At 36.2% G+C, this 17,968-nt stretch overlaps 1 protein-coding gene across 9 annotated transcripts in view; it reads left to right on the top strand.

The window, feature by feature from the left end:
- The window catches only part of aak1a (AP2 associated kinase 1a), a 51,741-nt gene that overhangs the window by 3,054 nt on the left and 30,719 nt on the right, over positions 1-17,968 (top strand). For all 9 annotated transcript variants that reach the window (XM_052563634.1, XM_052563632.1, XM_052563630.1 and 6 more), the window contains exons 2-7: positions 12,498-12,616; positions 14,279-14,387; positions 14,471-14,613; positions 16,246-16,367; positions 16,456-16,537; positions 16,695-16,827. In XM_052563634.1, the coding sequence (XP_052419594.1) occupies positions 12,498-12,616; positions 14,279-14,387; positions 14,471-14,613; positions 16,246-16,367; positions 16,456-16,537; positions 16,695-16,827 (708 nt within the window). The remainder of the gene's footprint in view (positions 1-12,497; positions 12,617-14,278; positions 14,388-14,470; positions 14,614-16,245; positions 16,368-16,455; positions 16,538-16,694; positions 16,828-17,968) is intronic.

The following is a 17,968-nucleotide window of genomic DNA, read 5'->3' as shown; positions in this document are numbered from 1 at the left end:
CTAACGTTTAGTCGACTATTTGGGGACAACCCTAGAAAATATACAACCGAGTGTGATTTTTGTATTTGATATGCAAGTATGACATGATATTTTTATATTTTGGAGAGCAATGCATTGTGATTTCCTCAGATACTTTATGACCATGCTGACTTGATCTTCATCTGAGTATTTTTTTTCAAAGTGAGTACAAAAGAATGTCTCTTGGAACTTAACTTTAAAAAAAATAAATGTGGACAAATATAGTTTCTAAAAAAACATTTAACAGATGAAGGCAGAAAATAGACTATTTCAGTCCCTCACATTTGTTCCAGAGGAATTTAGGAAAACTAACACAACAGCTGAACTGTGAATGATTTCAGCTGTCGCTTCTGAAGAACAGCATCTAAACCTGTGCTCATGGCAGTACTTTAGTACAGTGGCCAGTTATGTTGTCTAAGACAGATTTTGTCAAGGTCTAGAAGCACAGTTCACTGGATGTTTGACTTCAGCCTATTCATTCAGATGAGTTTATGAGGCCTTCAAGCTTTATTTTAACGCTGTTAAACCATTACATCACTGACTCAGTCAGGCAGTTACCATTCACTGGCTTAAAGACTGAAAGGAAAACGTTTGAGGTTTCAGCAGACAAACACACACACACACACACACATGCACGCACGCACGCACCGGTGACTTCATTCAAATGTAGACACGGATGTTTGGCCAAACTCAAACTTCTTTTTATGAACAGGCCAACAGTCAAACTAACTGTTAACTTCCAAGATTTTCAAGGTATTCTATATAAGAAAACAATTTTTTTTGAGTTGGCACTTTAAATTAAATTAAATTTATGCATTTAGCAGATGCTTCAAGCTAACAATTTTCTCCTAACATGTGTTCCCACGCAATGCTCTACCACTACCGCTACAGGAACACTTTAATATGAATTCATACTATGTGGTATGTATGAATACGTAAGATAAAAAAAAAAAAAAAACATAGGAGTTGTCACAAAACTGGAATTCATGACTTCGAAAACTAGTGATATTTGATAACATTTGATACCATGAGGAAAAACTGCTACAATATTAAAGGCAGAACATTTCAGTTTTTTATTGAAAGATAAATATAACTACGCTAGAACATGACAATGACATACCGTATTTTTCACATTTTTTTTTTTCATAGTTTGGCTGGTCCTGTCACTTATAGTCAGGTGCGACTTATTTATCAAAATTAAATTAATTTGACATGAACCGAGAGAAATGAACTAACAGAAAACATTACCGTCTCCAGCCGCGAGAGGGCGCACTATGCTGCTCGGTGCTCCTGTAGCCTAGACTGAAGACATAGAGCGCCCTCTCGCGCCTGTAGACGGTAATGTTTTCTCTTGGTTCTTGGCTCTAAATAAATGCGACTTATAGTCCAGTGCGACTTATGTTGTTTTCTCATCATGACGTATATTTGGACTAATACGACTTATTCTCAGGTGTGACTTATAGTCCGAAAAATATGGTATATTTTTTACATTAAAGATGCTGTATGTAGGACTGACGCCGAGTGGTTGAACTAGGTATTACAGTCCAAATTCAAAATATTTGAGAGGTTTTTTTTTCACCCAGCCCCTCCTCCTCAGACTTGATGCACACGCAGGTTTCACGATTGATGACATCAACAGGAATGAGTGCTCTTGACGATGACTGAAATGAAATTCACTATTTTTCTGCCAACTGGCAACCTGGGATTTGAGATACCATTGGGTAAACTGGCAGTGGGCGGATTTCACAAACCAAAACAAAGACCGACATTCTCGGCCCGGAACGAGCATTTCAAAGGAGAATGACTGACTGTAGTGTTGTTTTTCTGATAAACAAGTATGTTAACTTAGCATGTTTCTTAAATATCTGAAAACATATTATGTTTTTTTTTTAAGCTTTTGTAGAGTCAAAAACTTACACACAGCAACTTTAAAGTTAAAATACTAGAGAAAAACATTTTGGATATATGGCAATTTCTTGGCATGATTCCACTGTCGAAAAGAAGTGGGAGCAAAAAAGATCAACTGATATCGGAATATCAATACTTCAGAAGAAGTATTTCAACTCTCTGATATTACAGTATTGAAAAAAAATCGATATCTTTGACAACATTACTAGGGATGCACTGATACACATTTAGGTGTCGATACCGATATCCAGTCATTTAGAGGGACATTTGTCGATACAGATACCAATATTTTGGTCAAAATTTTTCATTTGAGATGATTAATTAAAAAAAAAAAAAAATCAACATGTTTTCCATATTTCAGAGTAATTGGTCTTTTTATTGACTGGATATAGTAATTGGTACTGATACCGATTATTGGCCGATGCATAAGTGCACCCTTAAACGCCCATGAAAGTCCAACAAAAATCTAACAATCAGTGGGGCTTAAGCAGATCGTATGAAAAAATATGATTTACATAGTATGTACGATATATACATACTAGGGCTGCACGATGTGTCGTTTAAGCATCGATATCGCGATGTACGAATCCACGATAGTCACATAGCAGGATGTGCAATGTAGGCTGTTATAGTTGATCCGTTATTCACTAACTGTATGGGCCAGCTGCTCCCCGGCCCTTGACGAATGTGATTCACGGATTAATTGCACAGCTTAACCATCATAGAGGGAAAGTTTATCATTTGCATGTGTTTTTAAGTCCTGTCAGTTTAACAGGGCAGAGAGACAGCGAGAGAGAAAGAGAGAGAGAGGTCGCACGTTCACCGTCTTCAAACAACACAAGCGCTGTCTTGCTTTCTCTCCCTCGCACATATTAATCACTTGTAAAGATTGTGTCGATGTTTAGATCATTTAAAATGAGAATGTAAGTGTGCTCACCCCATTTTTGTTTGTAAGAAAAAATTAGATTAGATTTCATATTGCAATATATATCGCAGAAATATAAAATATCGCAATGTCGCATTTTTTCCCAATATCGTGCAGCCCTAATACATACTATTAATGTTGAATAATCAGTTATAAGGTTAAGTATAAACATTGACTCTGTGGCACTGTCAAAACTTGCTATCATCTTAAATAGATGGTCGACCCCCCAAAAATTAAACTTCCATCCTGCACTGTCAGAACTGACTACTGAGAATGAACTAAAAACTAAAAACGCAAATTATCTAAATATAATGATTTATGAGTTAATTGTGCAGTCCACAAATGTGACTGTATGCTTATTTCAGGCTCATTACTCACAGAGCTACAGTAAACTCCCCAATGATGCTGGACTTCAGCAGCTTCATTATGGGAAGCTCAGCGGTTAGGTGTCTATGAGCTATACAAACGGTTTGAAGTAAATTGGATTAACACTGAAGACACAGAAATGTAGGCTTGGCTCAATTAATGACATAAATCTGAGAGGTTTTGCTTATCACCAGTGCATGCCTCATGTGTTACATGATCTTTACTGCAGGCAGATCTTAATTTAAACAGGACAACTGAATGTCAGCAGCTGTGAGTGTCACCCATAACCTCTGGGGTCGATCCGAGACAGTTGCTAGATGGATTTGTATTTTTGTGCTGTTTGTGGTGGAATGTTTATGCCCTAGATGTAAAGAGGTTATTTGATACATGCATGCCACACCACTAAAGAGGACATCCACATGTGCAGGGAAAAAGCCCATTGGTATACATCCTACTAATTTAGCATTCAGTATGTTTACTATGCCCAAGATGCATAATCACACAACATTGCACATTGCATCTGATCGTCCATTTGGGATGGACAACTGAGAAAGACAAGGCCATATGTGTTTTCCTCTCATTATTTGATCAGTCAGCCACAAGTTATTACATTATATTACAATAGAAGTTAAATTACAAATAAAATTATAACACACAGGCCAAATATACATTTATTTTTAAAACTAACTAGACACTGCTTAATTAAACATCATGAGTTTGTAGCGGTTTAAATTTGCTGCATCCAAATTTGAATAATATCTCTCCTAAATAGCATTCAGAATTAACAAGTGCTGTGGTTTTCAAACTTTTTTTTTTTGGTCCCGCCCACTTTAAACCTTAAAATTCTGGAAAAATGCCATTGTATTGCACGGTTATCATTGAATATAATAAAATTTACACCAGCTCTTTTAAAAAAAAAATTATATTCAATAAAATCATAACAAAAATTGAACGCCATCTTGATGCACATTACTTCTATTCATGATTTTGTAGAAGTACAGTTTGTGCTCTGAACAAAGTCATTTAAATGCTCATGATATCATTATTAAAATTTACATAAATGTAATGAAACTCATAAATGTAAACTTCCCAGGGAGACTTGAATGCACCAAATGTCCCGAAACTTTCCTTAGCAAGAAGTGTGTATTTTCAGTTTCTTGAAGTTCAGGGGTGATCGTTGATGTTTTTGTCATCAGAATGATCTAAGAGATAAGAGAGCATCTTTGCCTCATTCTGAAAGTTAAATGGGACTATGTGTGTGTGTGTGTGTGTGTGTGTGTGTGTGTGTGTGTGTGTGTGAATAATAGATGGTCAGCAACTCATTTGTTCATTAATGTTTCTAGTGGCTGCCATCTGTCGGCCTTTAGCTGTCATCCTCAGTGTGTGCTGTGTTGTATTAGTGGGTTCGGTTGGCTTTAGTTTAGTTTGTTTAAGGCTGATTTATACTTCTGCGTCGGACATACGCCATAGCCTCTAAGCCGTAGGCTGTTTGTTGGTTTTGATTTATACTTCTGCGTCATTGTCCGCATCGGCGTGCAGTACAATATGCAAACCGCTAGTCTGCAGTGTCCACGGGCATGTTGATATGCAACCCGCAGACCACGGCAAAAGCTGAAGAAGAAGCAGCTTGTCTAAGAAGCATCAGCCGTGACGGCAGGAAATACATATCAAAGAACAGAACTACAAAAAAGAGATGACAACGGAACGGCAGAAGATGGCATTCTTTCAATCTCTACAAGGACTTGTACCATGGCAGAACAATGGTTTGTCGCAGACAACAAAGTAATGCAATGCTACATTTTTATAATAAATGATAAGACACTTATTCTTTGCTTCATTTTATTGTGTTACATTAAAATATATTAAAGTGCAAAATACACACAAAATTCAAATACATACGGAGGGATGGGTACTAGCAGACCAATAACAGCGGTTGCAGTCCGTGTAGATTTGACACAACCTACGGCGTAGTTTCGATGCAGAAGTATAAATCAGCCTTAAGTCTAGGGGTGTAACGATACACAGATGTCACAGTTCGGTACCTACCTCGGTTCGGGGTCCCGGTTCAATATGATATGACATGTAACGTAGCCTATATACATTCACCTAAAGGATTATTGGGAACACCATACTAACACTGTGTTTGACCCCTTTTTCACCTTCAGAACTGACTTAATTCTGTGATTGGTTGATTAGATAATTGCATTAATAAGAAATTGAACTAATAATTTTTCCTAATAATCCTTTAGGTGAGTGTATGTTGAGTTTCAGTATTTGTGGCACCCTTATTTGTTCACCAAAAGGAAACTCAAATGGCAGTAAGCAACATCCTGTTTGTTTTCTTTATTTTACAAAAGCACAATGTTTGGTTTTCATTGTGAGTGTCCACAAATAAAGGTAGATCTTTATACAGTGACACAAACTGTAAAACAAATATGCTTCACACATGCAGCATGAACAGTTTTTGTATAATTTCGAAATTTTAAGTGAAAACAGAAGAGTCCAACTTTATGTGAATGTAAATTCACTCTCTGTCAGCAGGTGGCACTTATGGAACAGCAGCAATACAACATTTTTTTGGTTACAGAGGTGCTTATAAACACCATTTAATATGCATTATACAGATGCAAGATGAAAAGAAAATATCATCTAAACTGTTCTAAAGCCAGTCAGTTCCCCTCGGAGATACATTCACCCCCAATTGTTTTTTGATTTATTTACAATCTAAACCAACTCAAATTGTCATATTTATATAAATTAATATATATATATATATATATATATATATATATATATATATATATATCAATCAATCAATCAATCAATCACCTTTATTTATATAGTGCTTTAAACAAAATACATTGCGCCAAAGCACTGAACAACATTCATTTGGAAAACAGTGTCTCAATAATGCAAAATGATAGTTAAAGGCAGTTCATCATTGAATTCAGTTATGTCATCTCTGTTCAGTTGAAATAGTGTCTGTTTTAATTTGCAATCAAGTCAATGATATCGCTGTAGATGAAGTGACCCCAACTAAGCAAGCCAGAGGCGACAGCGGCAAGGAACTGAAACTCCATCGGTGACAGAATGGAGAAAAAAACCTTGGGAGAAACCAGGCTCAGTTGGGGGGCCAGTTCTCCTCTGACCAGACGAAACCAGTAGTTCAATTCCAGGCTGCAGCAAAGTCAGATTGTGCAGAAGAATCATCTGTTTCCTGTGGTCTTGTCCTGGTGCTCCTCTGAGACAAGGTCTTTACAGGGGATCTGTATCTGGGGCTCTAGTTGTCCTGGTCTCCGCTGTCTTTCAGGGCAGTAGAGGTCCTTTCTAGGTACTGATCCACCATCTGGTCTGGATACGTACTGGATCCGGGTGACTGCAGTGACCCTCTGATCTGGACACAGACTGGATCTGGTGGCCACGGTGACCTCGGAACAATAGAGAAACAGACAAATATTAGCGTAGATGCCATTCTTCTATTGATGTAGCAAGTACATCGGGTGTTATGTGAAGTGTTCCGGTTCCAGTTTACCTAATTAATGCATCCTAAAAATCCTTTAACGGATTTGGATATTAAAAGCATATTAGTGTGTTATGTGTAAGCCAGGTTAAAGAGATGGGTCTTTAATCTAGATTTAAACTGCAAGAGTGTGTCTGCCTCCCGAACAATGTTAGGTAGGTTATTCCAGAGTTTAGGCGCCAAATAGGAAAAGGATCTGCCGCCCGCAGTTGATTTTGATATTCTAGGTATTATCAAATTGCCTGAGTTTTGAGAACGTAGCGGACGTAGAGGAGTATAATGTAAAAGGAGCTCATTCAAATACTGAGGTGCTAAACCATTCAGGGCTTTATAAGTAATAAGCAATATTTTAAAATCTATACGATGTTTGATAGGGAGCCAGTGCAGTGTGGACAGGACCGGGCTAATATGGTCATACTTCCTGGTTCAAGAAGAACTCTTGCTGCTGCATTTTGGACTAGCTGTAGTTTGTTTACCAAGCGTGCAGAACAACCACCCAATAAAGCATTACAATAGTCTAACCTTGAAGTCATAAATGCATGGATTAACATTTCTGCATTTGACATTGAGAGCATAGGCCGTAATTTAGATATATTTTTGAGATGGAAAAATGCAGTTTTACAAATGTTAGAAACGTGGCTTTCTAAGGAAAGATTGCGATCAAGTAGCACACCTAGGTTCCTAACTGATGACGAAGAATTGACAGAGCAACCATCAAGTCTTAGACAGTATTCTAGGTTATTACAAGTAGAGTTTTTAGGCCCTATGATTAACACCTCTGTTTTTTTCTGAATTTAGCAGTAAGAAATTACTCGTCATCCAATTTTTTATATCGACTATGCATTCCATTAGTTTTTCAAATTGGTGTGTTTCACCGGGCTGCGAGGAAATATAGAGCTGCGTATCATCAGCATAACAGTGAAAGCTAACACCATGTTTCCTGATGATATCTCCCAAGGGTAACATATAAAGCGTGAAGAGTAGCGGCCCTAGAACTGAGCCTTGAGGTACTCCATACTGCACTTGTGATCGATATGATACATCTTCATTCACTGCTACGAACTGATGGCGGTCATATAAGTACGATTTAAACCATGCTAATGCACTTCCACTGATGCCAACAAAGTGTTCAAGTCTATGCAAAAGAATGTTGTGGTCAATTGTGTCAAACGCAGCACTAAGATCCAATAAAACTAATAGAGAGATACACCCACGATCAGATGATAAGAGCAGATCATTTGTAACTCTAAGGAGAGCAGTTTCAGTACTATGATACGGTCTAAATCCTGTCTGGAAATCCTCACATATACCATTTTTCTCTAAGAAGGAATATAATTGTGAGGATATATATAGGATATAGGATATATATAATAATTCTACTAGCTCCATAGAAGACCGTTAATGATAAGGACAAAAATAGCACCCCTAGTAGAAACCTGAGGATGCAGTGCATATAAGTGGGTTATAATGGAAATGAAATCTCAGTGTTTTTATAATGGCAGGTTGATTCCTCACATACAGTGCTTTGGGGTGTGTGTGAGTCGATGCTGAATAGATGAGTCATAGTTCTATGCTGCCAGTTCTGCCTGCTTCAACCTCCTGCGAGGAGATTTCTAACACACCAGAGAGGCGACAGGAAAGGAGAGATGGAGGGTGAAAGGAAATGATACCTCCTCTCCAACAAAGCAGTTCAAATTTAGCACAGTCCTGAGTCACTGTCTGTGTGTGTGTTTATGTTTGTGTGTGTGTCTGTTTGTATTGCTTCTGTTGCAGTTTGGTTTCCGTCCATTAATTAAGTCGGGGTGTTTTCTCTCTGATGCGGCAAGGGAGGCAATGTCTCCTAAAAAAATGTGATGTGAAAGAATTAACAGTGAGATAATAAAACGTCTCTGTACAATAGAGAAATGACATGTGAGACACTCAGTGAAGAAACCCGAGTAGTGCATGCTGGGACACAGTGTTCACATCACAATGGAGGTGGTACAGAAGCATCAATGTACAGCATGGATTTTAAATCCAGAAATGTAACATGCCAATCATAGGGTTTGTGGAAGTCATTGTATTTAGGAATTGCATACATACAATACATAATACAATGTTGGCAAAAACTTTATATAAACACACTACACTCCTTTATTTAAATCTGTAAAACTGTTAACAATCGAAACAATGGGCTATTACGTTGTCTAAGTGTTTCTCAATTAAGTAAACATTGCTTTTCCAAGTAGTCCTTAAAGTAACAAAGAAATAAATTATGAGAATAGAGTAGTTTTCATTTGTTGTAATTATTTAGTTGTTTGTATTAATTACATACATTCTGCTGATAAGGTTACACACCCCTGCAGAATGTGCAAAATTACTTGAATTGTCTTGATATTTCTTTAGTATTGTCCTGAATAAGCTATTTCAGGTGTTTACAGATATTTACAAGAGCAAAATAATAACTGACTTTATGAAAATGTATAAAAGCTATGTTAATGTTATGCCACATTTATCTCAGCATGGCAGAAGTTGAAAGATTGGATATTTTCCATCTAATGCCACATGTGATATTTTCCTTTAAGATGCTGTAGTTACTTCTAGATTCTTCATTGTAAAAAAGATAGTGGGGTGATATTTATAGACCCTTACATAATCACATTCTCCGTTTACTTAGAGCTACACCACACCTCATCCGAGGGCAATGTGTGTGTGTGTGTGTGTGTGTGTGTGTGTGAAAGAGACGCTGCAAGGGCACAGGCGTGGTTTGTTGTTTTTGAAGTAATTGCCATTTTCCGTGTGTTTGCATGTGTGTTTATCTGAACGCAGTCTGCATCTGACTCATGGTCAGAGTTAGGGCTGCACGATATTGGGAAAAATTGCGATATATTATTTTTTTCTGCGATATATATTGTGATATGAAATCTAATCTAATTTTTTTTTACAAACAAAAATGGGGTGAGCACACTTACATTCTCATTTTAAATTATTTAAACATCGACACCATGTCAATTGATTAATATGCGCGAGGGAGAGTGAGCAAGACAGCGCTCGTGTTGTTTGAAGATGGTGCTCTCTCTCTCTCTCTCTCGCTCTCTCTCTCTGCCCTGTTAAACTGACAGGACTTAAAAACATGCAAATTATAAACTTTCACTCTATGATGGTTAAGCTTCGCAATTAATCCGCAAATCACATTCGTGAAGGGCCGGGGAGCAGCTGGCCCCATACAGTTAATGAATAACGGATCAACTACGACAGCCTACATCGCACATCCTGCAACGTGACTATCATGGATTCGTACATCGCGATATCGTTGCTTAAACAACACATCGTGCAGCCCTAGTCAGAGTGTGTGCGGTGCTGTATGTGTGCGTAAACTGTTTCATGTAGCATTTGATTTAATCAGCTTTTCTCAGTAGGTTTATATGAAGCTGTGTGAGCTCTCTTAAAAAAGATATTAGTGGTCTGCACAAATATTTTCATTAAAAAACGAAATCTGTAGTGCGCTTAAAGGGGTCATAATCAAGCGATTTCAAGTTTTTCTTTCTCTTTGGAGTGTTACAAGCTGTTTGTGAATAGATAATATTCCTAAAGTTCCAAAGACTAAAGTCTCAAATCCAAAGAGATATTCTTTCTAAAAGTTAAGACGTGTCCACGCTCTCCTAAAACGCCTAGTTTAAACACCTCCACATGTTTACATCACTGTGTTGGAGATTTGCATAACACCACCCAAATGTTCATGCAAAGAAAGAAGGTGTAACCTTTGATTCTCGCTGTTGCGGCCAGCGATATGTTGTCGAAACGCTGTTTTATTGTGAAAGCGAAAATACATTTTTAGGCCTTTTAAAAAGAGGACATGACTAGAAATCAGTGGTTAAGTTGTATCTACAACACTGTTCCAGAACAGTTCACCCCAAATATTCAGATGTGTGCAGCACATTTTATGGACTGTTTCCTGATCCTGTGAGAGAAGACTATAATGCCGGCTGTTCTGACTCACAGACTGTAAGTACGTTTATATATGTAAAGAATTTGCCACTGATGATTCAAATGCTAATTTTGAGTAGTGTAGAGTAGAGCTTGTTGTTTGTTGTTTCTCCAATCACAAATGCAGACATGGTTTTATGTTTATGCAACGTGATGAAATGCGTAAAAACACAGTACATAATGTAATAATGTCCCCACTGGATGCAACAAATGGCTTGTTTGTAATGGGTTTTATCATTTTCGTCAAATTATATTGACAAATATACTTTTTTTTTCATTTCTGAACTTTTACAATGTTTTTATCGGGGGGGAGGGGGGTATATAGAGCCTATATGATGATATGAAGAATCCATTTGAATCAAAAGTTTACTTGTGCATTTTGATTTCCCTCCCTCCGTCACCACTCATTTACCTTTAAATAATAGTAAATAGTCATTTTATTATATATATTTTTTTTTAATTGAAAGCCTAATTGAATATTGTGCTTGTAATCAATGTGTAATCTGCTTGTAATCTGTTCTTAAAGTTAAAAGTAAAATGATTTATTAATTTACAAATTTTTACATGTTATTATAGGTCTGAACTGAAGATGATAACAGGCTTGTTTTGACTTTGCTAAATGATTTTCTTAGACAAATTTACTGAAAGGCTATAATGAAAGACTCATAGAAATGTATTCACAGTATGCCCACACTGACTATTCATGGACCATCAGACCAGCCCAAAATCTAAAGTCTGGATACATGAGACACTTATGTGGTTTCTGCCAAAACGAGCTATTTATTTTCAGACAGTAAAGTTCATTGTTCGTCTCACTGGGCCTTCGACAGGTTCAGGTTTCTAGGCTTCTAGAAAATTTCCTAAAGCGGCCAAAGTCTGTGAAGTTGTCCCTTTGCTCAGTTGGGTTTGAAGGCCTGATGTCGGAGTTGTGACACTTTCCACCCCTCATAATGTTTTGTCCCATCCTAACTGCTGTGTAATCCGATGACCATACATCCGCTGTTTCAGTGTAACTTTACGTTGTGACAGTCTGGAGAGTGAGATTCTTGGATTTGCTGCCACAATGTTTGTAACTTTGGTGTCAGATTTTAAAAGTGTTGTTGTTGTTCAAATTTTGTGTCTGCAAGACTCCATGCATGCAAAGCTGGAAATACATGCAAAGTGTATTTGGGAAAACGTTCGGTGTTGGTATCTGTACGCGAAAAAAAAAAAAAAAAACGTTTTTATGTGTGGATCGCATTCATGTAATTTCTTATGGTTAAATTACTAATGATGTAACATGTAGACATAAATATGTGGAGACAACCATGAAGTGTGCAAGAGAAACAATCAAACTTCTCCAGAGTCTCCATATGAGCCACACGATTTGAGGTATCAGTCCTAGCACAAACTTTAATACTTAAAGTTAGAGATTGGTTTAAACTACTAACCCCAAGTATGAGCATTAGTTATTGTGATGCATCGATTGATTTTCATTTGGACAGAGGGTTGCATTTCCACAGTCAATGCTCAATCTTACTGTTAGACATAATCATATTAAAATGAGGTTAACCTATCAATAATATGATTATATACTGTGTGCCCACTGGTCACAGTTGGTCTGACAGCACAAGGAAACCAGTGTCCAGTACCTCCTTATTTCCCTGGACAAAGGTTGTCTGTGTTCCTTGTGATACTGTGTTACATTAGTTGAATCTCAAATGAGATCGATTTGCCTTTCTCTGCATGTGAGCTCTCAGTAGCTCGACTGTCCTGCATTTAAAGATTTTCAGGCTGTTGGTTTTCTGTCCACAGGTGGTTTTGCTATCGTATTTCTGGTGAGGACTCATCAGGGCGTCCGCTGTGCACTTAAGAGAATGTATGTCAACAATGAACATGACCTTCAAGTATGCAAGAGGGAAATTCAGATTATGGTGAGACATTCCCTTATACACTGTTCTTTATTTAGTTAGTTATTTTTGTCAACTGTTAAAGTATGACACTTGACAGGGAATACACATGCTGATACTATAAACCCTGAGCACACTGTAAGTGGCTTTGGCTTATAATGTCTGCCAAATGAATAAAAGTTAATTATTAGATATCGCCACAAGCAGCCGTTATCTGGGCCCAAGCACTATGAGAAAAGGGGAGAAAACAACCACAAACTCTGGCAGAGAATAGACATCTAAAACTGTGAATTTTGATATAATGTTATTGTAGTTATACTGCGGCCAATTGGTGGGATTCTGGCAGAAATTAGAGCATCCTCACAATGATAGCTACCAAATTTCATGCAGGCACGATTTTGTGTTCAGGACGTATATAGACCAAGCGAGTATGGGCCATGAACAAAAAGTATATTAGCTTTGTCTGTGGAACATTTTTTGCAATATTTATCGATATAAGATACATACATACATATATATATATATGTATTGCGGTTCACATTTTTGAAAAATAAACAGTAATATTATTACAATTTACAATAATGTTTATCTATTTCCATATACTTTAAAATGTAGTTTATTTCTGTGATCAATACTAGTCCAGTCTTCAGTGTCATGTGATCCTTCAAAAATCTGTAATATTTTGATTTATTATTAATATTGGAAAGGTTGTCCTCAATATTTTTCAAGACTTTTTGATGACACAAAATTTTAAAAGAATACATTTTTTGTAACCATGTCTTTTAATATATATATATATATATATATATATATATATATATAATATATAATATATAATATATTTTTTTAATCAATTTAAAATATCCTTGTTTAATAAAAGTAATTTCTTTAAAATATAAAATAAAATAGGTAAATGCATTGACCCAAAAGATTTAACTGTGTATGTTACAAACAATATCTTTTCTATATTCTATATTTCTATTCTATTATCTATTTCTTTTACTGGTATAAGTATACCAGTATATTTTACTGGTGGAAGCCATTTTTCATTGGTTTTCCAATTACAAAAAACAAACAAACAAGCAGTTACTTATTATTAATGCCAAAATACTTCTTCAATATTTTTGACCAAGATTTTGGGTTATGGTCATGTTTCATGCTTGTTTGGGCTGGTCCTTCATTCATGTTGACTCCAATACATCGTTAAACTAGAGTTTATTTTTTCGATTAGAAACCAACTGGCTTTACATTATCATCCCATACAAAATGATAATGATTAAATTTGCTGATGCTGACACAGTGATATTTCATGGCTTCAGTTATGGCTGTTCTCCGTAGGTGTTTTTTTCCCCCCATCATCATTTGTCCTTTATTTGATTAAGCTCATGACTGTAATAGCACTGGGATTAGACCCTTAAAAACTGAGCAATGCGGTCTTGAAAGGATTTGAGGTCTCCTGTTCCTCATGTGTTGTTGTAAATACAGTACAGTGCCGGTAAAGGTCACTCGTGTCCTCTGGGACTGATTTCAGAATGGAAATCCAGTCTACTTCGCTGTGAGCCCTACTAAATAGACAAGAGGAAAATGTCAGCACTGTTTCATCATCACAGAGTGCCTTGCGGTTCTAAAATATATTAGACGTTTTTACAGATTGTTCAATCTAAATGTGTTGGTTTTCTTAAACAGAGGGACCTTGTGGGGAACAAAAACATTGTTGGTTTCATGGACTCCAGCATCACAGCAGTCGGTTCAGGAGATGTTTGGGAAGTTCTCATATTGATGGACTTCTGTCGAGGTCAGTGTGTGTTCCTCTCTCGGGTTTTGGTGGTCTTGGCCTACTGTGCAGTATTTGTATGAGGTGTTTGTGTAATAATCCAGGTGGGCAGGTCGTGAACCTGATGAACCAGCATTTGCAGACTGGATTCAGTGAGACGGAGGTGCTGCAGATCTTCTGTGACACATGTGAAGCTGTCGCTCGACTACATCAGTGCAAAACTCCCATCATCCACCGGGACCTGAAAGTATGGACTCTTATCATTTTAACAATTAGTTAACCCTAAACGTTTTTTTTTATTTTTTAGTTACTTTCATAGTCATTTAGTCACATGTTGGTTGTTCTAAACCTATATAACCTTGATTTTTGAAACACACAAAATGAGACGTTTTTCAAATTGTTGAAAAAAGTCAGAATCGTGAGATATAAACTCATAATTGTAAGAAAATAGTATTTTCTTCAGAATTGGACCTTATCTCACAATTCTGATAAAAGAAGTCATAATTGGGAGATATAAATTAAATAAAGTGCGAATAAGTCAGAATTGCGATTTATAAAGTCAGAGTTGCGAGTAAAAAAAACTTCTGAGGAGCAAAACCCAGATATCTTGCAATTCTGTTTTTATAACTTGCAAGTGCATCTTTATATCAAAACTGTTGGGAACGTTACTTTAAAAAAGTAATTCGTTATAGTTACTCACTACTTGTTCCAAAAAGTAACTGAATTACTCTATAATAAAAGTAACTTGTTACCAGGGAAAGTAACTATTTGCGTTACTGTGTATGTGTGTGTGCATATATATATATATATATATATATATATATATATATATATATATATATAAAAGTTTCTATATGTCAAGTTTTTTTTTTTTGTTTTTTTTAGCAGTTTTCACAAGTCAGTTAAAATTAGTAGACCAGACAGTTGTTAGTACATAACTTTCGATATTTATTGCACGTCAACAGACAGCAAGAGTTTTATCCTGCACTTCATGTATTATCTTTGTAAGAAAAGTGTTTTTGGCCACTAGTTTTGTAGATGCGGGTGCCATTGCCATATATTACATGTACACATTACATGCACGTTCTTGCCTTTGACCACAATGAATTTGAAGTAGTGCTTATATCTCCACCTTGAAAATGCCAACTTTTCATCGGATTGCTCCTGACTCGCCATCTCTGCTGCTGCGAATCTATTTAGCTGTTGCGTGCGTGCAAGCTCGCGAATGGTGTGTGTGTGTTTGGTGCCACTGGCGTAAAAACACTGGCTCTGATTGGCTACCATGAAACACATGACTCTGCCTTAGCCAATCATAATCGCTAATCTCGTTATAAACCCACCTCCACACTCGCTGTGTGAGCCAGGGGTGCGTTAGTTTATTAAATCAAAGCATAGTAACGCACCGCATTTAACGTCCAGTAATGTTAACGGCGTTATAACGACGGGAAAAGTAATTAGTTAGATTACCCTGTTACTGAAAAAATAACGTTGTTACCTTACGCCATTCTTTTAAACGCCGTTATTCCAAACACTGTATATCACACAGTTCTGAGAAATACAATTGTGAGAAATAAACTCGCAATTGCAATAAAAAATAACCTTTTTACATTTTTTTTTTTTTATTATTCAGTGGCGGAGATGGTCTTCCATAGAATCCAGTGTCTGTCAAGCTTCAAAATGACTATTTAAAAATGTATTGAGTGGACTATTGCTTTAATAAATGACTTTTGGTTTATTGTGTTTGTACCCTTTTTCAATTTTACCCATCTTCGAGCTCATTTGTGATGTACTATTATAACTATTTCAGTTCAGCTTTGCAAAAACTCAGACACAGCATACAGTTTTAGAAATGTGTGTCCTCTCTTTGTGTCTCTTTTAGGTGGAGAACATCTTGCTGCATGACAGAGGACATTATGTGTTGTGTGATTTTGGCAGTGCCATTAACCGCTCCCAGAATCCACAAACAGAAGGTGTGGCGGCCGTAGAAGAAGAAATCAAGAAGTGAGCATTGTTTTCTTTTTTATATTATACACCACAGGGTTACGTTTCAATATTAATTGAATCTAATACTCTGTGTGTGTGTGTTAAGGTACACTACGCTTTCGTACCGGGCCCCAGAAATGGTGAATCTCTATGGGGGCAAAGTTATCACTACTAAAGCAGATATATGGGTGAGTCAAAGAGGCGAATAATTCAGTTAGCGACAATAACAGTGTGTTCCGGGAGTAGCCAAAGCTTTTGTCACTGTAGTTGATTGTTGGTGAACATGCATATCATTTTAAGCATCACAAAGGAGGTTTGATGACTCCTGCTCATTTGTGTCCTCAGGCTTTGGGCTGCTTGTTGTATAAGTTGTGTTATTTCACGTTGCCGTTTGGAGAGAGTCAGGTGGCCATCTGTGACGGCAGCTTCACCATCCCAGACAACTCTCGCTACTCACACGACATGCACTCTCTCATCCGTAAGTGCAGCTGATGACTGCTTTTCTGTCACGCACAATAATAAGGCATTCATACATGCTTTACAAGTACTAATAAACAGCCAAAATGCTAGTTATATGCATACTAATAAGCAACTAGTTAATAGTTAATAATATAATAAATCACTAATGATATAATAATAATAGTTAGTGTTAATTACAGTTAATAGTGTTACAGTGTTTTCATAATAAGGTACATAAAGCTTGATTGTAAATAGTGTCCAAAAATATTGTTCACGTGTAAATTTATGTTTTAATGAAAGCATTATTAGGGACAAAACTGATGGTGGAACAACTAAGGACAGTCATTCAATTTTTGAAAGATATAATTTTTTCACACAATAAATATTGAAGTAGTTTGTTTTCGCTCTTTGTTTAGATTACCATCGATATACATGTTTTGTACGTGTATGAGTGTGTGTGTACATATATATGTATGTGTGTGTGTGTATATATATATATATATATATATATATATATATATATATATATATATATATATATATACACTGTAAAACCGAACAGTGAAATTAATCAAATGAAATTAGTTAATTGCACTCAAATAATAACGAAAGTTCATTGGACTTAATTTAAATAAGTTCTGTTAACTCAAAAATTTGTTGTAGTGAGGTGAACTTAAAATGATTGTGTTTTCTAGTTCCCAGCATGCTTTGCATCAGAAAACAAGGAAAATAAATGTAGAAATTAAGTGTTATTTTGTGTGTTTTTACACAAGATTAACATAGAGGGACATAAGTTAATACATAAATGTTGTGTTATATTAGATTTTACAAAGGTTTATGTTATGTTGGATTTGTAGTGTTACCGTTGTGGTGAAGAGTAGAGCCTGTGGTTAGACTGAGGATGGACAGCAAAAGCCTAATTTTGAGTGTATTTCCCACATTATAGGAGTTGAAAAATAGATCAAATTATGAGTGAATTACTCCCTAATTATAAGTTCAGAAATATAATTATTTAAGATAACTCTGAGATAATTTAAGGCAACTGGAATTACATTTTTTAAGTTTATGTAAACTTAAAACATTTAAAAACATTACTTAAATGTTTTTGTGTAATCTGTTACAAAATATTTTTTGAGTTCTGTGAACTTATCAGGGTTTAC

Source organism: Carassius gibelio, chromosome B8 (genome assembly GCF_023724105.1).
Source record: "Carassius gibelio isolate Cgi1373 ecotype wild population from Czech Republic chromosome B8, carGib1.2-hapl.c, whole genome shotgun sequence".
In the NCBI taxonomy this organism is placed as follows: Eukaryota; Metazoa; Chordata; class Actinopteri; order Cypriniformes; family Cyprinidae; genus Carassius; species Carassius gibelio.
This window is presented reverse-complemented; position numbering and strand designations above follow the sequence as displayed.